Here is a 23,351-nt window from a genome sequence, read left to right as displayed (position 1 = left end):
CCATTTCTGTCCCCCTCCCCTCTGCTCTCCACACCGCAGCCAGAATGATCTTTCTAAGAGTATATATGCTCATGCCATTCCTCTGCATCTGAGGGCCCTTAGGAGAAAATCCAGAGTCCTTCCTCTGGCTCACCATGCCCTTTCTGACCTCACCTCCTGTTCATCCTCCTCCATCTTTCACCCTCTCCCCCTGAACTCTGAGCTCTGGCTATGCTGAGCTGCTTTCTGTTCCTCTTCCACAGCGTGTGCCATAGAAATATAACGTGAGTCTCATACATGACTTGAATGTGTCTAATAGCCACGGTTAAAAAAAAAAAGAAAACGAAATGGTTGAAAATAATTTTAATAATATATTTTACTTCACCCAACATATCCAAAATATTATCAGCTCAACATATGATCAATGTAAAACACTATTAATGAGACATTTTCCATTCTATTTTTTGTACTAAGTCTCATGAGATTTTTCATTCTGTTTCTGTGTGTGTGCTAGGTTAGTACTAGCACGTTTCAGCTCAGACTACAGCTACCTTTTAAGTGCTCAATAGCTGCATGTGGCTAGTGGCTCCCATACTGGAGGGCGCAGTTCGGGTGTGTCGTGCTGTCTCACCTCTAGACCTTCATGCCTGCTGTTCCCTCTTCTTGGAATACTCTTTTCCTTCCCTTCCCTCATCTGATAAACCATTATTGGTCAGTCACGTCTCAGTTTAGAACTCACTTCCTCAGGGAATCCCTCCCAGAGCCCTCTAGACTAGACAAGATGCTTCTTCTCTGAGCTCCCAGAGAATCCTGTACTTCTCCTCTCACACGTTATTGTACGTTATTGTAATTGCTTTCAAATACTCTGTCTCCCTGTTGAACACAGAGAGCTTGATTGCCTTGCTTACCTGCTCACTAGCAAATACGTAGTAACTGAAGGAGTCCTCAGCTCTCTGCCTCTCTCTTAGGACCTCTCGGTCTGTTCCGATCCTCAGATATCGTGGAAGGCAACCTGAAGTCTATCATGAGGCTGGTCCTGGCCTTGGCAGCTCATTTCAAACCGGGCTCCAGCAGGACAGTGAACCAAGGACAGGACGCCAGAGTCCCTCTGCAGAGTCACCAGCCACACTGTGCCACTGCTGTGGCCCAGGGAGCAGCTGCCGCCCTAGCTGATGTGTGTCACGACGTGTCACGGTCAGGGCGGGATGTCTTTCGATACAGACAGAGGTAAGGATGGAAATCTGGGGATGGGAACTCAACCCACTCTGATATTTCTTCCCTTAAATGATATAGTGCAGTAAAGGGAAATACCACCTACACAGCCCACATTGCAGAAAAGAGCATGGAATGGAGGTTGGAGAGGGCACTCCAAAAGAGAAAAAAGGCCCTCTCTTTTAGAGATGTTTATTTTGCCTTTAGTAGAAAGTAAAGGAATCGTATATGTAATTTTTTGCTTTGGTGTGCAAAGTTTTGTTTTATTTTATTTTTTAAAATATTCATGTATTTATTTATTTGGCTGCATCTGGTCTTAGTTGCGGCATCTTTTAGTTGTGGCACGCGGACTCTTGGTTGCAGCCCGCAGGCTTCTCTCTAGTTGTGGCATGCAGGCTCTAGAACGCATGGACTTAGTTGCCTCGCAGCATGTGTGATCTTAGTTCCCTGACCAGGGATCGAACCCATGTTCCCTGCCTTGGAAGGTGGATTCTTAACCACTGGACCACCAGGGAAGTACCCAGAGTTTTAAATATATGCCTTTGGCACAGTGTGTTTTCTGCACTGGGAGATATATGTGGCAGCAACATCCCGATTCATCCCTGAGTCTTCCCCTGGAGTGTATCCTAAAGGGCGGGCTGTCCTAGAGAGTCACGGCAGGAAATGCTTTGTGGGTGTGCATCTGCTGAGAGGGAACACGACTCTGAGGTGTTGCAGAGATTGGTGAAATTACTGGTTTTTTGTATCTACCTTTCTTACTAGGTTTCAAGTGTCCTTAAGGCAGGGGCTTTGCCTTATTCATCTTTTTTCCCATAGTGCTCCCAAAGTGGTGTCTATCAGTACTTGTTGGGTTGACCTGAAGGACTGACACCTTCTCCTTTGCTGGTGCCCTCTGCCTTTAGGAACAGCAGCGTGGATGAGGAGATTGGGAATCCATGCTGGAGCGTGCGAGCCCTGGTGCAGCAGTATGAAGGGCAGCAAAGGTCCCCATCCGAGTCCAGCTGCTCCAGGTAACTGTGGCCTCAGATTCTTCACCACTACAATCCTCCCTAAGAGCTGAATTGTGGGGATTCTCAGGGTTGTCAGCTTCAGGTAGTAATGCAACAGGCAATAAGGCACTGAAGCCCTTTCTCTTTCCTTCAGTTTATGTTTGGCTTTAAAGGGGTAGCCCTCAGCACGGTCTGTGGTTTTGTGCTGACAGGAGGGTAGGCTGGGATGCTTGTGAATTTCCTACATATCAGTGCCAGTGCTTTGCTGTGTCCACATGGGGGCATGACTGGGACTTGCTAGGGCCCAGCCCGATGGTTCTGATATTTGCATATCAGCTGCCAGTGTTTGTGAGAGCCAGTTCCATTGCACTGCCTTTGTGCCTGAGTCTGACTCTTCAGTTATGGCCTGAGAAGGCTGTATAAAGCTCATAGCAAGAGAAAATGAACAGAGTTGTCTTAGAGCCTTTAGAATGTTCCCACCTTTCATTTACAGGGCTGGGAATTGTGGCCGATTAGTACACATTTGAGTGGGCTAACAATGTGTGTGACTCTAGCTGAAAAATGTTGTCTATATCCCTTAGAGCCAAATGCAGCGACCAAAACAGAACACAGTGCTCTAATAAAAGCCTGATCAATGCCAAGTATAGTGGCAGAAAAAGATTATTTTCCTGGCTCATGTAAATCATGCTCCTATAAACACATCCCCAGGTCATGTTAGCTTATTTACTAACTTCATTTCATTGCTGAAGCATATTTAATTTATGCTCTTATAACCTTTTCTCTCTTACCTCAACCCAGGATTAGTCTGTTATAGTTAAGCCTAATTGTTCTTTGTCTAATATGTATGTATTTTATGTGTTTGTTTCCTTCCTCCTATTTCTTTTCCTAATAAAATTCCATCTTAGTTTGATGGACTATTTTCTAATTTGCTGAGGTCACATGGAATTCTTTCCATCATTTTAATATACTGGTAACCTTGCTCGACTTTAATTTTCACATTTAATAGTTGTGTTTTTTTATTTTTAAAATTCACATGACATTAAATTAGCCATTAATCATTTTAAAGTGTACAATTCAGTGGTATGTAGTACCTTCATTAATATTGTGCAACCATCACTTCTATCCAGTCCAAAGAGATTTTCATCACCCTAAAAGGAAACCTTGTACCCATTAAGCAATAGATGTGCTTTTACTGAGAATCTAAACCATTCCTTCCTTGCTTGCTGCTTGGACTATCACTTGGTACAGAATCAAAGGATATTTCATTGTATAATGAGATCTGTTGCTTCCTGCATGGCTTCAGGCCTTTTACTTTTCTGTGCCTGATAGTGCTTGCCAGAGTTAGAGAAAAAAAGAGTCTGGATTTTTTCCTGAGAGCACCTGCTTTCCTCCTGTCTGGCAGAACTCAGACTGGGAGCAGGGGTATGAGACCGTGTGAATTAGCGGCCATTGGAAATCAGGCTCCAGTGGGTCGACAGTGACAGTTTTCTAGGCGAGGGGTCAAAGAATAGTTTGCTTTCCTCTTTCTCTCCTTCCTGATTTGGTCGTTTTCTTCTAAGCCAACCTCTCACTCACCTCTTTGGGATCCTCAGGCAGCACGCTGGGACCCAGAAGGCTCTGGCACATTCTGCCCCCCTCCCCCCCCTCCGCCACCCCCCACTCAGGGGGAGTCCACCTAATGTCTAAGTGATCCATGAAGGCCAGGAGGTCCCTGGTATGTGATTCAGAACGGGGAGTGGTTCAGAAGGTAGGAAAGACAGGCCCTTATGTCCCATCCCCTCCCCCTGCTCCTTGAGAGACATCCTGGCAAAGCCCTGCCCGACTGCCCGCCTGTTGCTTCGTAGACCTGTCGACCTCGGGCCAGCCTCTCACCATATCCAAGCAAAACGATCCTTAGCTGGGAAAAAAGAACACATGAAACGCCCGAGGGGCGGGTGCGGGAGACAGGCGTTCGGCGGGTTTCCGGGGGAGCCCCCTCCCACAAGGAGCCGCGTTAGACCCACCCCGACCTCCGTGCCCACGAAGGCAGGGTTCAGAGAGAAGAAGGCACCGCTATCAGTTCTGGGCTTCTCCAGACCGGGACCACAGACCCCTCCCTCTGCCAACCGGCGGCCTCTCCGGTGCCTCGCCAGGGGCTCCCGCTGGGCCCCGCAGCCCCGCCCCGCTCCGCCTCGAGCTCAGTCGGCCGGCCGAGCGCCAGCCTGGGTCCGAGCCCGGCGCTGCCTGCCCGCAAGTGACAGCCTGGGAAGCGGGGGAGGGCGTCGGGAGGGTGGGACCGGGGAGGCGGTGCGGAGCTGGGATCGCCGCCTGCCGCCCGACCGGGACTCGACCGCGCAGCCGGAGCTGCCGGCAGCCTTTCTTCGGTGGGTCGGAGATGGGTTGAAATGCCTGCGCCCGGGGGCACGCCCGGAGCCGCGCGGCCGCGGAGACCACGATGCCGCTGCCGGGGACCCGCAGCCTGCGAGGGGAGGCGGCTTCCGCCGAGGCTGGGCTGCTGCAGTGTCTGAGCTGCTGGGACAGCGCGCCTCAGAACCGGGAGCATCCCCGTCCCTGGGGCCGAGACGCCTGCTTCTCTGTCCTCCCTCCTCCCTCTCGGGACCGGGGCGAGCGGCTCTGGTAGTTGGCCTGCCCGTGGAGTCGTTCTTCGGGCCTCAGCGCGGGGAGACATGCCCGAATTGGGGAGCGCTGTGACTTTCAGCCTCCCACTTCACCCCGGGAAGCCGACTTGCTGAAGCCGGAGCCACGAGGGGGACCATGGGAGGGACGCAAGTCAAATGGTGAGGTGAAGCCACTTTGGCTTTGGAGGTGGGGGGCATGGGTGGCAGCAGGGCCAGGACTGGAGGATGCTGTTAGCCAGAGACAGGCGGGGATCGGTGGGGGCGCTATATTGGGGAGAACAGGCTGCTGGCCTGGGATTATCACTGTAAAATACAGTGGATTTAGGAAGCTGCAACCAGCATAGGGGAAGGAGTGGACCTTGACCCTGTCTGGTCTCTACAGAAGGAGGCACTTCAGGACGGAACAGAACTCATATTGCCCAGCACCCGTTTTTTTTAAAAAAAATTGATTTGACTCTAATTTGAAGGTAGCTTTTCTGGGAGATTGTTTGTCTGATAAGATTGGAGAGATGTTAGACCTGTGGGAATTAATATTGTAATCACTTGTTCCTTGACAGGATTATGATGGCAAGTAGGAAATTACTTGTTTATAAAATAGGGTTTTAAAGCTAATCAGGGAGAGCCTACATCATATAATTAATTAGCATTAAAATACTTTTGTCTGACTTGAGGCAGAGGATTTAGTGTACCATCCTCATCCGTGAGGTTCGTCTTGGGGAGGCGGCAAGATGCCTGCTCTGACACGTGCCTCAGGATTTTTCTTCCTCAGATCCTTTACCTTTTGACTTGGCCAGTTAGTTTCATGGTTTTACCTCTCCGTGGCCTCACACACTGGCAGCCCCAATTCAAGAAAGAGAAATGTTGTTTTCCTTTGGCTGCTCTGCCACTCCCCCAGTGGGGTTGGATATGCAGACATCCGCCTCTTTCTGCCCTTATATGGGAGACAGCTCACTTAGGAGGGAGCCAGTGGAGCTGAGCATGCGTCTCTGCTTTTAGGAAAGCATTTTTCCGCCTGCATCCTAGGTTCACACCACCCCGCCCCCGCCCCCCTTCGTCTCACACATACCCACATTTAGTGGTCCAGCTAAATGCAGGCAAGGGAACATGTCAGCCATAACACCTTGTCAGCTGAGAAAGTGTTGTCTTATCATTTCTCAAAGAGGAGCAGCTGGTGCAGACCTCTTTCTGCACTTGGACCCCCATTTCTATAAGAAGGCGGATGCTGAGTCCTGAAGTGTCATAAATCTGTTCTTCTTATGAATGACATAGTACCCTTAGACTAATGCTTTTCCAGCAGCTAATGCATGTTGGCCTGGAAGTCAGATTGCCTAAGTGGTGAAAGATGGATAAGAGAGTTCTGTAAAGCAATTACCTTTTCTGAATACCACTTCTTGCCTCTCTCCACCCATCTTGCCTGTTTGGGTTGTAGATCTATAGATATGATTAAGTGAGTTTTTTTAATTTGAAGAAACAAAAAACTAATTTTTTTTCTGTGGTTCTAATAAGGATGAGGGTGTGTTACTGGTTGAGGTCATTCCCACCAAAGCCCAAAACTCTGGACAACGAGGAGGTTGAGACACTAGTCCTCAGGCTGCTTCAGAGATTTTTGAAATTTCTTGCTAACTCCAGTGTGCTTGGCTCTTATTTTTAGTGGTTTCTAGGAAGATGAAATGTTAACTCCTGATCGTGGCTGGGAGGATTAGCCTGGGAGACTTCAGGGGCACATTAAGTGGGTCAATGAATCCAAGACACTTTCACTGTTGTCTGGGTGATGGATTTGGAAAGAATTCCTGAGAGGGGGCTGGGTCTGCAGACCCCACAACCCCTGAGATTGTTTCAGTGCCGATGTTCTCAAGGTGTGGTGCAAAGAAAGATGGCTCTTCAGATGGAAGCATCAGCCACATTCCCATCGTGTCCTGTAGATTTTCTTCTGGAGATTTAAAATTCTGCTTCCCTAAAAATGCAAACAGTTCCTTCCAAGGCTAGTAGTTATACCAGAATTTAAGAATTGTTGCAAGGTTTCTGATGACAATTTGAAAATAGTGTGGCAGAGATATGAATAACTCCTTGATGGCAGTAAATCAAGTAAACCTTTACCATCCCCTAGCAGGTCTTTTCCCCTTTTGACGTATCATCCTTTTCTGTATCATGTCCTAGCTTTGTTGATATGTCACTGCTCCTTTGCCCAGCCTGGCACTGTCCACACTCCAGCAGTTTCTCCCCTCTGAGGCACCCTCCACACCATCCCCTACTTTGGGATCAGCCCGGAGCTGATCTGCCGTGATTACTCTGCTGGTATTGCATGTGTCAGTGAAAGATCAACGTATTGGAAATAGATTTTCCTTCCAGCTCCCAAAGCTACTAAAACACATACTACATCAGCCCCTGAACTTGGGCCCAGGGATGATGGTGGAGGAGGTGGTGGTTAAGTAAAAAACAAAAACAAAAAGCCAAACCAAAAAAAATTAGAGTTCTTTAAAATGCTAGATTATCCATCCTTCTGGTAAATCTCTTCTCAGTGAGCTAGGCTTAAAGGCAGCCTTGTTGTGGAAAAGACTTCCTGGGACTGGGTCATTCATTCATTCAATATTCATTTCATTCATTTAACAAGCTCATCAACAAACATTTGTTCTTGCTGTGGGCCAGGCACTGTGTCAGGCAGTAGGAGTGAGATGAATAAGAACACGTTTCTGGGATAAATTAGGAAAGCTGGCTTCTAAACAACGGTTCGCAGTAATTGTTTCTCTTTCTTTTCCTTTGGTCACAGCCTGACTTCCCCCAGTCCTATCCACAGTGCAAAGAGCGACTCTATTATAACCCAGTTGGAGGAGAAGGCAGATTTCGTGATTATTCCCTCTGAAGGAATAGAGAACAAAACAGGTACTATTTCTCAGCCTGCCTGGGTTGGCTCAAGGAACAGCTTCAAGAGTCTGGGGGTCCTGACTCTCTCCTTGGCCTTCTCCCTCCATATTCTGTGCATGCAGGGTCCACTCTAGAGAGCTCTAATGCTTTGTAGCCAGTGAATGTTGTATCCTCTCATAGATTGTCACTTCTGATGTCCTAGCTGTCAAATATCCTGCAGCCGTGTAGACAGGCTGTTCATTAGCTGGCTGCCTATGAGTTAGGAGATGACTTTGAAACAGGCAGAAGCCTACTCAAGTTAACAGTTTTTATTATTTCTGTGTTATGCAAATAACTTCAGTGCTTCTCTAACTTAAATTGGGGCCAGGAATATATAGTAGGAGGTGAGGCATCTGTGAGAACATACAGCACAGAGCAGGTCTGCATCATGTTTGGTATAAAGGCTACAGAAAGGACCACAGAGTTCCCTTTGTGTAGACTTCTTCCTCTGTCTCAGTCGATCTTTTTCTTACATTAAACAGAGAGGAAAGCATGGAAGAAGCAAAGCACAAGACTTAGAGTTTTATTTGCCTATAAGGAATATAATGAAACTGAAGCCCTCTGAAGGAAAACTGGAATTAAATTCTTCCTTATTCCATTTCCCATCTAGCCCTGGTGTTAGTACTAAAAAGTCAGTCTTGTTCCTGAGTCAGAGATTCCTGGCACCCTGGGGAGGGAGAGGGAGGCCTTTACAGAGTGCTGGCTCTGAACCAGCTACCACGGGCCCTGCACATAGGTTACCTCATTTAGTCGCACAACAACCCAGAGGGATTATACTTATCATATTCATTCTTATGAATGAAATCAGAGCAAAGAGACTGTAAAGATAGGGAAATAAAACCAGAGAGAGAGTTGAAACACTTTGTACAAGTATGGTTTGTTTCCTTTGTGACTCACACAATGTTATACGTGAAAGGGGTTCAGTCATAACAGAATGGTCAAAGGAATTTGAGTTGAGGTCTTCCCTCTGAAGCTCCAGAGCAACCAACAGGAATTTTGTTTTCATTGCCTCTGACAGCTTCCCCCTTTGTAGCTGGCAGGATCAAGCTCTAGGAATGCCAATTCTAGAGAATTAAGAGTAAAGTCTGTCCCATACCAAGATTCCCAGGGAGTCTTATTGCTTCCTGAAGGTTTGAAAGAGGATGGATCTCCCTAACAGAATAAGCGTCACTCCCGTGAGCCTGGAGTCAGTCAATGGCCAGTTCTTTCTGTCTCACAACCCCACCTGGTGGAGAGTCCAGTCTGTGCTGTGAGAGAAGGTTCAGCAGGCAGGTGACCTGGCCCTGTGAACACGCAGGTCTGTAACTGCTTTCTGCCTGCAGCTCAGTTTTCTTCAACATGAACTGTGCTCCCTCCTTTCCTCTTGTAGAGGAGACAGACTCTCCATTGTCCCGGGACTGGAGACCAGGCAGCCCCCGGCCCTATCTGGAGACTTCATGGGAAGAACAGCTGTTGGAACAACAAGAACATTTGGAAAAAGAAATGGAGGAAGCCAAGAAAATGATATCAGGATTACAGGTAGCTCTTTCCCTCGTAGTTTGTCTTTGGTGCACCAATTTTTTCCTTTTTTTTTTTCTTGGCGGGGCTGCATGGCTTGTGGGATCTTAGTTCCCCAACCAGGAATTGAACCCTGGCCATGGCAGTGAAAGCGCCAAATCCTAACCGCTGGACCACCAGGGAATTCCCGCACCAATTGTTTATTATTTTTAAGTCACTAGGATCAGTTGAAAGTAAACTGACTCAGTTATGTATGAGGTCAGAATTGGGGAGTTTACATAGAGGGAGTAATGCAGGAAGAGCAGAAAATCCCTTACAAGTGAGTATGCTTAAATGGGCCTCAGGGACTCTTGCTGACAGCACAGCTGTTAGGAGTTCTGCAAGCATGGGAGCCATATCCACCATTACCAAACATCTACTCTGGCTCTCTGCTTTGTGGGTGGGTTTCTCCCCTGTCTGCAGCCACAGACCTGCAATGGCAGCTTTCACCGAAGAATGGCATTGTGAAGAGTCAGGATTTTCTCCTAGGAATTCACCATCAGGAAGGCTGTAAATGCCAGTAATGCTGCAGGTCTCTGCCTGGTCTAGCTAAGGGATTTAGCTCACTCTTAGTGCATTTGTAAGTGGACGCCAAGGCATAATGATCAGGTAGAAGAGCAACAAAGCCCTTCAGTTTTTCCTATACCTTCTGTGCCAGCAAATCTCCCCCAGAGGCCAACTGACCCACTTGACTTAGTTCCTACCCTGAATGACCCCCCTCAATCCTCCGTCTTTGTGTGTCTGTCCGTGTTTGGGGGAGCCCTTATAGTGTTCTGATGACCCTGAAATTGCCTAGGAATATTCCTTTCTGTTTGTGCTGGGAACTGCACTGCTTCTGAATTGTCAAATATTTATGGACACGTAAACAAAGCCCACATTATGTGAGTGGCTCTGGCAGCCTGCAGGCGGTGGAGGGCGTACTCCCAGCCAGCCAGCAACAGGGTGGGGACACAAAGCCTTCCTAAAGAAAAAGGGAGATTCGTGCAGTGGTAAAATAATTTGCATAATGTATGCCCCAGGAACCGGGAGGGGTTGGAGGAACGTTTACTGCCTAAACATTCCCAAGGAGGTTGTTGCTCTTCCCTCATTTGCTCTGTATTTTTAAATGTCTGCCTTTTAGTTCCCTTCTCTGTCCCTCCAATAAGGAATGGTTTAGTTAATGGAATGGTTTTTTTGTGCTGTCCTTTAATAGGAAGGATTAAAGCATGGAGAATTTTGGGATTGTACTCAACCAGGTTTTTCCCAGGATAATTTCATTGTATGAACATAGATATCCATCAATTTGGTTTTCAGTTTGGTTTGCATTTTTCAATCTGGGAGAAATCCCATAGCGGATTAGACAGAAAAAGAAGAGAATCAACAGGCAAAAAGTCAGCATCCTAATATTCCCTGCAAACAGAGGAGTTTTAATTCACAGCCGCAGGATCACAATGAGAATTCAGTTCCATTACAGAATACAATGGGGCTCACAGCATCCACTGGGCTTCTTAACTCTTTCAGTGATGACCAAGTTGCATACTGAGCCACGTCCAGGATTTCTGACTTTTTAGTGTACGTTATTAGAGCTGGGTGAACACTTTGACCCTAGAGTCCGTATTTCTGTAGTGTCATTCTCCCCAGGTCCCTGCCACAACTCCATGGGATAACCAAATTCATTTGCTTGGCTAAAATTGTATTATTAATTAGTACTTGGTAGACTTGGTAGTGGCTGGATCTTAAAATGATTTTATATACCAACACTTATGATGTAATTTATGTTATATTTATTGAAACAAGGTTTAACCTCTGTATCTCTTCTCTTTGGATTGGATTGAGAAAAAAATCTTGATACAAAATGGTGCTAGATTTTTAAATCTTTCACTGAGCCCGTAGGTCTTGTACCTATCTGCAGGGGTAGATCCAAGTTTTGTGGTCCTAAAGCATACCATTTGGGGGGGGGCTTCTTTAAGAATTAAGATTACAGATTATGACTACAATGTTAGCTATAGGACCCTGGGAGGGGCAGGACTGGGAAGGCGCCCTGAGGTTTGAGCTTCCTTAGCCTCAGGGTAAATCTGCATCACCCGACACCCCACCGCCAATATTCTAATGAAAACAAAGCCTGGTGTGAAGCCTTGAAATAAATATGGACACCTTTCCGCAAATACGTTTTCCTTCTTGTTCTATCCAGGTTGCCCTAGGGAGCAAAAATGAAGAATTTTTAAATGAAACAAGAATCAAACAAACCCAAGTCCAAGCTCTAAATGTATTCCAAATAATTCCTTATAATAAACTTTTCTATGCCAGGATAATTCTACACTGTTTCTAGTTCACTTTCCAGCTGGTAAAATTCAGTTTAAACAGCTCTGGTTTGAAATGTCACTTTTGAAAGGAAAGTTTATTTTTAGAATTTTTTTCTGGGGCCAAGGAGCCTTGGAGCAGAGGATTCAGGTGTATCCAGAGAGGTGAAAGAGGCCTGGAGCACCGGCCGGACAAAAGCACTCCAGACAGATTCAGGATGAGCAGTTGGAGGTATCTAAGGGTCCACAGTTACCAGGGATATTTCTAGAGGAAGCCCAGTTGTAGTTTCATTTTGGGATGAGCTTACCAAGGCCAACTCTAGACTCCATCATCTGATGGGAGTTAAGTTTCTTTCTGCCTTTGTGGTTGTCCAGGCCTTACTGCTCAGTGGATCCTTACCCGAAGATGAACAGGAGAGGCCCTTGGCCCTCTGTGAACCAGGAGTCAATCCCGAGGAACAATTGGTGAGCTCCTTCTTTTGTGACTGGACACTGAATAATCTGCTTTGAGTGTTTGATTTAGTTTTAGCGTTGGACACTCATCTGTGCCCTCTTAAAATGCTCTCTTCCCTGACTTCCACTATTCTGGTTTTCCTCATATATGTTTGACTACTACTTCCTTTCTCCCACAAATATTTATTGTGTGCTGACTATGTCCCAGACACTGTTTCAAAGAGCCAGAGACACCTGAAGGACAGATCAGACCTCAGGCCCTCTCCTTGTGGAGTCTACATTCAGGTCCCTAAAATGCACAACCTAAAAGTCAAGGCTTATGTGTCATTCGGTGAGGACTTAAGGACAAAACTGAGGACTTAAGCCCAGGACACAGCATCTCAGATAACTGAGAGACTGCTCCGAAAAGGAAGGGGGGAAGCCAGGATATATAGGAGTTTTTGCAACAAAAACAGGTAGTCAGAACATCAAAAGATTACTCTTAATAAAAGAAAACCAGGTATTTCAAGGAATTTCGTGCTTTTCTATGTATGGGAAGATGCAAGAGTCTGGGCTCACTGAAGTCGTTCCTTTGATGTGCACCTCAGCTATCTGGGGCCAGGATCCTGTGCTTTCTCATCCTGAGTCTCCTCAGAGGTGGTTGCAGCAGTTGACTGCTAGATGCGGGCATTCTTTGTGTCCACCCTGAATTCTCTCAGGGCTCACCGCCCAGGCCGTTGTCCTGCGGTGGCTTGATGGCTGTCTTTATTGACTTGGCAGGTGGCATTCTTAGTTCACATCCCCTTTGAAGCTTCTCTTTTTCTGCCTGTGCCTTAAATGTTGCTGCTCCTCAGGGTTCCACTCTGGGCCCTCTTCTATCTTGTCCATTCACCTGGGTAATACCTGCTGCCATGGCTTCACTTGCTTCCCACCTGTCTCATATGTTGCCTCTCAAATATTTATTTCTAGCCTAGCTCTCTCCATGGAGTTCTACATTTATAAATGTAACATGCACCTGCCTGTTGATTATCTCCACTATATGCCCCATAAGCATTTCAATTTCAATGAGTCCTAAATTAAATACCTTTCTCTTCCTTCTCTCCCCATCCCCAAAACTACTTGTCTTTTAGGTTTCTGTTCTTTATCACTATCCATCTACCCAAATACCCCAAACAAATCTGAATCTCGTCCTAGAATCCTTTGCGGCCCTTCCCTCTATATCCAGTTAGCCACCAAGTTTTTCAGTATACTTTTTAAATATCTTCATCCAGTTTTCTCCATCCTCACAGCTACTACTTTAATTTCAGGCCTCCATCCAGTATTTTGGTGGCCTTCTAACTGTTTTTCCTGATTCCTGTCCTGTCCTCTAATTCATTTTCCATAAGACAGCAAGAATAATTTGACTTCAAAGCAGATTTTATTTTGTCATCCCTTTGCCTAAAACTTTTCATCAGTTCCCCATTGCCCTTCATCATCCTGCTCCGTTTTCCTCTCGAGCCTCATCTCTTGTCATTTCTCTTTCCACTTGCCCAGCCCCTGCACACAACACACACATATTCATTCTAAACTTTATCCACATTCATCTACTCGCACCACCCCTGCCATATGCATCACTGGAGGGCAGGGACTGTTTCCTGTTCTTTGCAGCCACTGTACAGGGCTAGCATCTAGTAACTGCTCAATAAATAGTTGTTGAATGACTGCCCTCTGAATTTTACAGCATAGGTACATAACCATCTCTTTTTGCCTTACATTCAGATTATAATCCAAAGTCGTCTGGATCAGAGTATGGAGGAGAATCAGGACCTAAAGGTATGTCAGGGAATGTACATTTTGCCCTTTGAAAAAAATTTACGGGACTATTACACACCAACTTCACGACAGTAATGGGGAGCAGGGAAGGATTCAGACTCAAGACTTTGGCTGTATCTGTATTATGTCTTTAATTGAGAGAGAGAGATATGTCCTAAATATAGCAAAAAGGTGATACCTTTTTAATCTCAGTGGTTAGTAATAGGTATCTATGTCATTATTGCTTATACCTTTCTGTATATTTGAAATGTTTCATATTGTTTATCTTTTTAATTAAAATAAACAGTGGATCTAATATCAATATGGTCGTTTTTTAAATAATTGACATAACATTATATTAGTTTCAGGTATACAGCATATGTATATATTGTGAAATAATCACAATAAGCCTAGTTAACATCTGTTACCATACATAGTTACAGATTTTTTTTTTGCGATGAGAACTTTTTTAAAATTAATTAATTAATTAATTATTTTTAATATTTTGGCTGTGTTGGTTCTTCATTGCTGCGCGTGGGCTTTCTCTAGTTGTGGCGAGCGGGGGCTACTCTTCGTTGCGGTGCGTGGACTTCTCATTGCGGTGGCTTCTCTTGTTGAGGAGCACGGGCTCTAGGCGTGCGGGCTTCAGTAGTTGTGGAGTGTGGGCTCAGTAGTTGTGCCTTGCGGGCTCTAGAGCGCAGGCTCAGTAGTTGAGGCACACGGGCTTAGTTGCTCCGTGGAATGTGGGACCTTCCCGGATCACGGCTCGAACCCGTTTCCCCTGCATTGGCAGGTGGATTCTTAACCACTGTGCCACTAGGGAAGACCCCTAGTATGGTGTTTTTTAATGAACACTTTCCAAAATTCTTTTAGTTCAGTGGGTCTTAGCTTTTTTGAGGCCATAAGTATATGACTACAGCCATTAACCCTCTCCCCAGAAATTTGCATGAAAGCGCACACACTCACTCACTGACTTGAATTTTGATTGGAGTAACTTTGGGGCCCATCTGTGGAGTCCAGGTCAAGAATCCCCATTTTAGATATGTTAATTCCAAACTCTTGATGGGGTGCAATAGGAAAAGAAGAGAGTACAGTCTGAGTTGTGGGTGTTCCTCTCCTATAATCTCTGTCCTAGTAACAATCATAATCTGTTGTAAGGGAGGGTTAACTAAGTATTTTATTATTGGGCTAAATGTGTTTTTGTTTGGTCCATAAAGAACAATACACTCTTCGAGAACAGAAGCACTCTAATCCTTTCTGAACATTAAAAATGAAGATAATTATTTCATGAAATTGGGGGTAGCCATATTAAGATATGATCATATATTTCAGTGAGAGGGATTTAGATTGTTATGATTAAGTTTCCCTGTTGGCGAGGATTGCTAAATGTAAGAGTGAGAGCCTATGGGAATGTATGGTATCTTATTTCTTGGCAAGAAAGAGCATGGGCAGTTGAGCCTGGACGACTGGACAGCTGAGCCTGGGTGCCACAGGGAAGAATGGAATGGGTCCTGTTTGTTTCTGTGGGTCAGCCTTTACTGTTTACTAGAAGGCAGAGCTGCCTTCTGCCTCGGTGGAAGGTTGATTTTTCTTGGAATGGTTATCTGAGTTTTGTGTTCTTACTGACGGAATGAGGTAATGCTTCTGAAGCAACCCAGATGCTACCATCTGATCTAACTATATTTGGTTTGCAGAAGGAGCTGCTGAAGTATAAACAAGAAGGCAGAAACTTACAGGGGATAAAGGTAAAAAAAAAAGACATATAACTCTTTAAATAAACTCTTTACAAAGTAAAGCAGTCTGTGGATAAGAGTGGGTACTTGGGGGCTAGCTGGGTCCTATAGTCTTTTCTTGTGTACATCTGATGGGGCCTTTCACAGGCTCCGTGCTACTAGTAAAGAGAGGGCTTTGTGGATGGGAAGTGAGACAGGTGGAGGAATATACCTCTTTTGCTGAGGCTTATTTCTGGTGGTTGTGACTCATGGTGCTGCCACTTCCCTCTGCCACCTTGATTGTTTCTATGTGTGAAAACAATCAGTTATTACAGTTTTCTTCAGTTACAGTTTTTTGTCAGTTTTCTTCAGTTCTAAGAAGAATATACTCTTAGAAATTGTAATTTACTTAGGTTTTGAATAGTTAACATTCAAATGGCTTGAAGTTAAAAGGGTACAAAAGGATAATCCTTGAGAAGTCGGCCTTCCGACCCTGTCCTCCCAGTCACCTAGTTCTCTTTCCTGGAGGCAACTTATCAGTTAGCACCAAATATGTATGTATGTGATTTTTCCCCAAATAATTACATATTATAAATACAGTTTGACACGTTGCTTTTTTCACTTAGCAATGTATCTTAGAGATCATTCTATTTCAGTGCATAAAGACCTTAGTATTCCAGTATGTGTATATCGGATAATTCATTTAATCAGTTCCTACTGATAGTCTTCTGGGTTATTTCCAGTCTTTTGCCAATACAAACAGTGATCTAGCTAATAATCTTGCTTATATGTTATTTCACCCAAGTAGGCGTATATGTGCTGAATGAATACCTGGAAGTGGAAAAAGATGTTCTCAAGCTGCTGCTTTTCCCTCTCCTCTTCCCGATACTCCCATTCATGGGCTAGACTAGGGTATAACTCAGCATCGTTTTCCAGAGTATATTCTGTAGCCTTAGTCCTTTGAGATACTCCAGAAAACAGCATGTTTCATGCTCAAATAAGAAGCAGCGCTCTACAGGCTTGAAGAGTCACAATGAATAATAGCATATTAAAGGACCAGAGAAGGTCTGTCCTAAAGAGTTTGGCCTAAACAAAGTTAGACTATTAACCACAGAAGTGCTTTTCCCCTCATGTAACACTTATTAACATCCCATGGAGCACACTTTGGGAAACATTCCTCTGCACCACTGGTGCCAAGGGCATCTTAGACCATCTTGCCATGTACTGTCATGGCAAGACAGCATATTTAAGAGTGGGCTCCCACATTTTCCAGAGCCTACACCGTTTCTCTGCAGTCTGTAAAGAGAGAAAAATCAGGGCAAATCCCCTGTGATGCAGCTCCAGCCCATTAGTTCCATTTGAAGTCACCACGGTTGGAGGATTGTGTCATAGCTGATCCTTTTAAATAAGTATGTACAACCCACCTTGTCTGAGGCCTGGTGGAAACCAAGATGGTCCAAGCTAAGAGAAAGATAGCCTAAAGCTTGTAGGATCCTATGACACTGGGAAGAGGAAGCATCAGTCTAAGAACATTTCTGAACATGGAAATAGAACCCCAGTCCTGGTCCACACTAAGCACTGGAAGGCAGTGGAAGCAGGGCAGCAGCAGGGCTGTAGAAGGCAGGGTGGCAGTGATTCCAGGGCTCCTATATGAAAAGGGTGTCAGACAGTGATAGGGCCCAGCCCTCTAGGGCAAAAGAGCTCATCTAGATTGAGTATTTATAGGGCCAAGATACAGAGAAGAAAGCCAGGGAGGTAGGAGGGAGAGTGCATTGTCCAAGGTCACTGTCACGTAAGCAAGTGGTAGATGTGTAATTTGAGACTAGGTCTGTCTGATCCCAAAGACCACTTATTCTTCCTCTAGGCCATCATGCTGTCAGCAATGCAGTGGAAAGTAGGGGCAAGTAATGGATGGAGGAAAAAATCAGGTTTCCATCAGCTTGGTAGGACAATGGACATGATTTTCCTTTAGATTCTAGTGTCCTGGAAGGGAACTGAAAAATTTCTGCTCATCTCCTTGTGGCAAGACCCTGTACCCTTTTTGTCTCCCAGTTTAGTGATAACTGGCCGATTGATGAGTTGGGACCACAGTAGTGAGTGTGCTTTCTCCCCAGGATGCCTTGCAGCAGAGGCTGACTCAGCAGGACACATCTGTCCTTCAGCTCAAACAAGAACTACTGAGGGCAAATATGGACAAAGATGAGCTGCACAACCAGAACGTGAGTTGAAAGAGTGAACTTGGACTTCACTGAGCCCCAGGTAGCAAAGTAGGATACAGTATAAAGTCCATTTAGATCTATTCCCCATCAGACTCCTCTCTGTTCCTAGGTGAAAGCCCATTGCCACACTGGCCTCGAGCCCTTCAACTTTGAGGGCACTGAGACACCAAGGCTGCATTGTGGTTCTATAGTCTGATTATCTCACTGAAGATGTGGAGAGCGGCTGTGTGTTTTTTTTTACCATAGTCATGCCCTCTCTGTGCTGTATGCTGTAACTGCCAACATCAACTCCAGTTACTAAGTAGCTGGTTTCCTACTGGATTGGCAGACAATACTTCCACACCATAGAATGCTTTCTTATTCTTCTTGCAGGTGGATCTGCAGAGGAAGCTAGACGAGAGGAATCGGCTCTTGGGAGAATATAAAGTAAGAATGTATATCAGTTTGGAAATTATTTCCATCTGACCTTTGGTGAACAGCCTGTTGTTGCTGTTGTTCAAACAGCACTTAAGTACTCTGTTCTCATTCTTGCTTTCTGCAAGGAAATCCTTTTCTGAGTTCCTTTGATCCACTAACCCTGAAGGTAGATAGCATGGCTAGGAGCAAGAACACAGAACTAGGAGTCTGGAAACTTCACTTCAGTCTTAACCTTTACCTCTAGCTAGCATGGATGGCATGCAGTGGTCCTCCTGCTAATGGTAGTTCCCATCCTCCTTCCCTTTCCCAGAATCCTTTGCTCCATGTGAGGCTCCCATGGTATATAACGTCTTCCCGTGCAGCTTGAGGAAAGGGCTGTTCCCTCTGAGGCTCTGCTTTCCTCAGGTGGAAACTGCATCACAGCAGGTGAAGCGTTGGACGTCCTTGGCTTTGCCGTGCATCTGAAGGCTGTGTCTCTGTTGCAGAAAGAACTGGGGCAGAAGGACCGCCTCCTGAAGCAGTACCAGGCCAAGTTGGAGGAAGCACTTCGGAAACTCTCTGAGGCCAGTTACCAGCAGGTGGGGACACGTTCCGCCACGGACTTTCCTGCCCCTCTGACCTGAACAAGTCCTTTTCTGATGGAGTGTCTGATTTGCAGGTGGATCTGGAACACAAAGACGTCCTTCTGGCTCACTGTATGAAAAGAGAGGCAGAGGAGGTAACCTACTACTCGGGGTCTCCCTCCCATGTTTACAAGGGCAAAGAGGGAGATTCTGTTATCGACTCAGGGCTGAACCAACACCACAGGTCAGTTTGTCAGGAGGCGATTTGGCGAGGCACTTACAAGTGCGGGTTCTGGGATAAGAAAGTCTGGTTTCAAATTCCAGCTTTATTACTTTCTTACCATTGTGTACCTTCATTTGCTTCACTTTTGAACCTCAGAAATAACGTTCATCTGGAAAACGACTGTGGCCTTCTCTGACATCATGAAGTGTACATAAGATAACATAAGATAAGATATCTTATCTGGATCTGGATCTGGTAGATCCAGATCTTATCTGGATCTGGTAGATCCACCTGGCACAGAGTTAGGCTCAAAAAATACTAGTCATTGTTCTTTTTTTTTTCTATTACTGAAGCAAAGGCAGGAGATGCTGGAGCAGCATTCTCAGGCCCTCCAGGGGCCAGGCAGTGGCTAGGTTGGGGCCTCCAGGCGAGGTTTTCATTTTGTTCACTCTGCATTCAGCGGTGCCTTCTGAGTGTCAAGTATTGGTGATATAGCAGTGAACAAAAGGGAAAAAAATCTCTGCACTGTGTCAGGAGGTGACCAGTGTAAAGAGGAAAAATAAGGTGGGACATCTTACTTTGGAATTCTCCATTATAGAAGCATCATTTCTTCTTGCCGCTATAGGTGACCCACTGCAGCAGTCACAACCCTCAAAGCAATGGTTTTCTCCTTCCAGTGGCAGGAAAAGGAGCTGCTTCAGTCACTCACAGAGGGGTAGGTGCTTAGGATTTGAGTACAGACTTGCCACTTCCAGCCAAAACCAGAAGAGTAGCCTAGCTATTGCCAGTGGAGTAGGCCTTTCATATCCCCATTCCCCAATTCTTGCATCTGTTGGGTGTGTAAAGTTGTGAGGCACTTGCTATCCAAAATTAAGAATTAGTGGACAAACAGTGGGCTTGTATCTGTGGAGGAAAATTTTCTACAGTTTACACCTCCTCCCTCAAAAATAAAAGATCTCTTCTGGAAACCTCTCACCTGTATCTTCTTAAGCCCAGCAGTTGGGATGTGGTTAATAACATGGCAGCGTGCCGTGCCAGCAGCACCACATTTTTGCCCACAGAGCAGTGACCTGCAACTTGTTCGAGATGCCCTCCGCAGCCTGCGCAACAGCTTCAGTGGCCACGACCCTCAGCACCACACCATCGACAGCTTGGAGCAGGGCATCTCCAGCCTCATGGAGCGCCTGCACGCCATGGAGACCCAGAGGAAACAGGACAGAAGGGTAACCCTCTTTCGGTGGTGTTTCTCTTATTCCCCCAAAGAAGCTTGGTCTTATCAATTTTAATGTAGATGAAGGCAGTGCTAAGATATACAGTTGCTTTTCTCTTTGGTTTTCCTCTCTGGGGAGCTGAGTGTTCATCATGGTATGACAGTCCAGGGAGGGAATTCACGGGTAACTCTTGCTCTTGGCAACTGTGTAACTGTCTAAGGAACTGTGGTTCTTGACCCACAGGTGTCCCTTTACTGCCTATTCTCTGTCCTCTTCCCCCCGAATGAACTTGGCATTATATATGGGAAATATATGGGGAAAACATTGGAAACTAAAAAGCTTTTTATAAATGTACATTTTTATTGTTAGAATAAACATGTCCAATTTTATATACTGTGGAAAAAGATGTGGTAGAAAAGTATATATTTTAGGTACACTTTTAGGATTTAAGTTTCTTGGTTGAATTCTCCCATTAATTATAACTCTCGTGATTTTTGTGTGGCTCCCCAGGTTCGGGGCAAGTCACCCAGAACTCAAGCAGGTAGTGAATACCGGGAGTCCTGGCCCCCTAATTCAAGTAAGTACTCATTATTGCTTAGTAAGGACTCCTAGCATATTAGATCAGAAACTTAGTATTTATTATGCTACTGATATTTTGGGGATAGAGTTTTTCTTGTAGTACTTCACTCTTGTAATATGTTGTTTCTGTAGCAATACTAGAATTGAGTTATTTCTAGGACTGTGAAGACCCATAACATCATCATCACCACCACCTGAGTACCATTTGGCCACGTGCAAGGTGCTGCTGATTCAGAGAGGCCAAAATACCTTAAATAAAATACCTTTGGAAATGTACAAGCTCAAAATAGTTACACCAAGCAAAGCAAAATATATATTAAAAAAAGCACACTTACAAATCACCCTGAAGTTCCAAATAGCACAGAAAATTTCCAGTTCTTCCTAGAGGCAAGAAGTTTAATTTCTTTGTGGACTTCCATTAAAACTTTGAGTGCATAGGTCATTCTGTTTGTTTGAACCTGCTCTGTGCCCGCTCATTACATCTTTTTGCCTTGTTAATTCTGACAGGTTGGAAATCTACCCTGCCTAGTAATTTCTATTTTACTTTGTATCTTACCTTTTGGTCTAATAGCATTCACGTTTTCTTACCTTTTATAGTTTACCCAGGCCTAATCTTAAAATATCTAAATAATAATTTATAAAAACCAAATAGTTAAAGGCTGACCATACCAGATTTATATGTTAAATATATAATTTTTAAAACCACGTTAATAAACAAAATCTAAAGTAAAACATTTAAAGCATTTGCACAAATATGAAAGGTAAAATATTTTTTTGTAGAGTAGATAAGATAGCATTCTCAAGCCTCCAGGTATCTTTTCCTCTTGAATGAGATCTTTACACTGGGAATGAAACAGATTATGTTAGTACCAAAATTTGTTTCAGTTTCTTTTTCTAGCATTGTTTTGACCCAGTCATTTCTGTTTTCTTGATAGGGTTTTTATTTTATTGTTATCCTCTTCAGTACTTCCTTTAGGTTAGTATAAACTGCCATTGTACGTAGGCTAAATATTTGGAAATTCTTTTTCAGAAGTATAATAAATTTCTCCCTTCCTGGAATAATTCTCTTGTGTATATGAATTACTTATTTAAAATACTACAAATAAATTCAGAGCTTCTTATAAACTAGGGTGTTAATCTAATATCTATATTTACAGATAAGCTGAAATGTCTCTCATCTAGAAATACAAACACTTGTGTAACTTGCTAGCCCTCTAGCTACTGGCTTACTTCTCTTATTCCCCTATGTCAAACTTCTTGAAAGAGTAGTCTGCAATTGCTCTTTTTTCATCCTTACCTCCCATTCGATTCTTAAACCACTGGTTGGACTAGTTGGACTCAGTTACTCCACTTAGTGTTCTTTTTGTTGGATCACTGTTGACTCTCTCGTTGCCTAATCAAAGTGGTTACCTTATCTTCCATAGACTTTTCAAAAGCATTTACTATTCTTGAATAGTCTTCTTCTGGAAACATTTTTCTCCTTTAACTTCACTACCAAACAGTTATTCATTCAACAGATATTTACTGAGCATCCATTATGTAGCACCCTTGTTAGGCACTGGAGGTATAGAGATGGACAAGATGGACTTGGTACTTGCCCTCACTGGATTGTAGTCTCATGAAGTAGATACAACCTCCTCTTCTTCTCCTTCTCTGTCTAACCCTTGAATGTGCCCTGAGATTCCACTAAGGTCTAGACTTAGGTCTCATATTCTTTATAGGTGATCCCTTCTACTTCCATGGCTTCAGCTACTCTTGTGTGCCAATTATTCTTTTTTTATTTTAACATCTTTATTGTAGTATAATTGCTTTACAATGGTGTGTTAGTTTCTGCTTTATAACAAAGTGAATCAGTTATACATATACATATGTTCCCATATCTCTTCCCTCTTGCGTCTCCCTCCCTCCCACCCTCCCTATCCCACCCCTCCAGGCGGTCACAAAGCACCGAGCTGATCTCCCTGTGCTATGCGTGTGTTTCCCACTAGCTATCTAGCTTACGTTTGGTAGTGTATATATGTTCATGCCTCTCTCTCACTTTGTCACAGCTTACCCTTCCCCCTCCCCATATCCTCAAGTCCATTCTCTAGTAGGTCTGTGTCTTTATTCCTGTCTTACCCCTAGGTTCTTCATGACATTTTTTTTCCTTAAATTCCATATATATGTGTTAGCATATGGTATTTGTCTTTCTCTTTCTGACTTACTTCACTCTGTATGACAGACTCTAGGTCCATCCACCTCATGTGCCAATTATTCTTAAACTTTCATCTCTAACTCCAAACCTTTTCTGAGCTTCAGGGCTATATTTTTGAATGCCAACTGGGTATCTCTGTAGGTTGAAAGGCACTTCAAACTCATGTGCAAAACTGGACACAAAACAATAGGGTGAAAAAAAGATGGAGTATAGAATCAAACAGATCTGCGATGCACTTGTAGCTATCAGCAGAGTATATCATGGGCAAGAGTATTAATTAATGTTGTATTTTAGTTTTCACATTTATGTAATGGAGATAATCGTGAAGGATTATGAGCATTAAGTACAATATTATATGCAAATAATCTGGTGTTGCATGTGGCATGTGAGATATGCAAGGCTATGCTCTTTCTCCTTTTCACTACAGTCAAATCTCCTAAAAGAGTAATCTTCTCTCTGAACCCACTTCCTGTCTTGCCATTTACTCTTAAGGAAA

The 23,351-nt window shown here is 44.4% G+C and overlaps 1 protein-coding gene across 4 annotated transcripts in view; it reads left to right on the top strand.

Annotated features, from left to right (window-relative positions):
- DIXDC1 (DIX domain containing 1) overlaps positions 1-23,351 on the top strand; it is a 69,970-nt gene that overhangs the window by 34,799 nt on the left and 11,820 nt on the right. For 3 of the 4 annotated variants that reach the window (XM_082844214.1, XM_082844215.1, XM_082844213.1), the window contains 14 exons: positions 975-1,206; positions 2,094-2,201; positions 7,566-7,678; positions 9,069-9,217; positions 11,890-11,979; positions 13,705-13,758; positions 15,432-15,482; positions 17,564-17,668; positions 18,041-18,094; positions 18,571-18,663; positions 18,744-18,803; positions 19,497-19,586; positions 19,933-20,094; positions 20,593-20,659. In XM_082844214.1, the coding sequence (XP_082700340.1) occupies positions 975-1,206; positions 2,094-2,201; positions 7,566-7,678; positions 9,069-9,217; positions 11,890-11,979; positions 13,705-13,758; positions 15,432-15,482; positions 17,564-17,668; positions 18,041-18,094; positions 18,571-18,663; positions 18,744-18,803; positions 19,497-19,586; positions 19,933-20,094; positions 20,593-20,659 (1,428 nt within the window). Of the gene's footprint in view, positions 1-974; positions 1,207-2,093; positions 2,202-7,565; positions 7,679-9,068; positions 9,218-11,889; positions 11,980-13,704; positions 13,759-15,431; positions 15,483-17,563; positions 17,669-18,040; positions 18,095-18,570; positions 18,664-18,743; positions 18,804-19,496; positions 19,587-19,926; positions 20,095-20,592; positions 20,660-23,351 lie in introns of all 4 variants that reach the window. The other variant, XM_082844212.1, reaches the window with a different exon arrangement.

The sequence above is a fragment of the Leucopleurus acutus genome, assembly GCF_964270905.1.
Source record: "Leucopleurus acutus genome assembly, chromosome: 8".
Classification (NCBI taxonomy): Eukaryota; Metazoa; Chordata; class Mammalia; order Artiodactyla; family Delphinidae; genus Leucopleurus; species Leucopleurus acutus.
The sequence above is the reverse complement of the archived record's forward strand: the minus strand, read 5'-3'. Positions and strand labels throughout refer to the sequence as shown.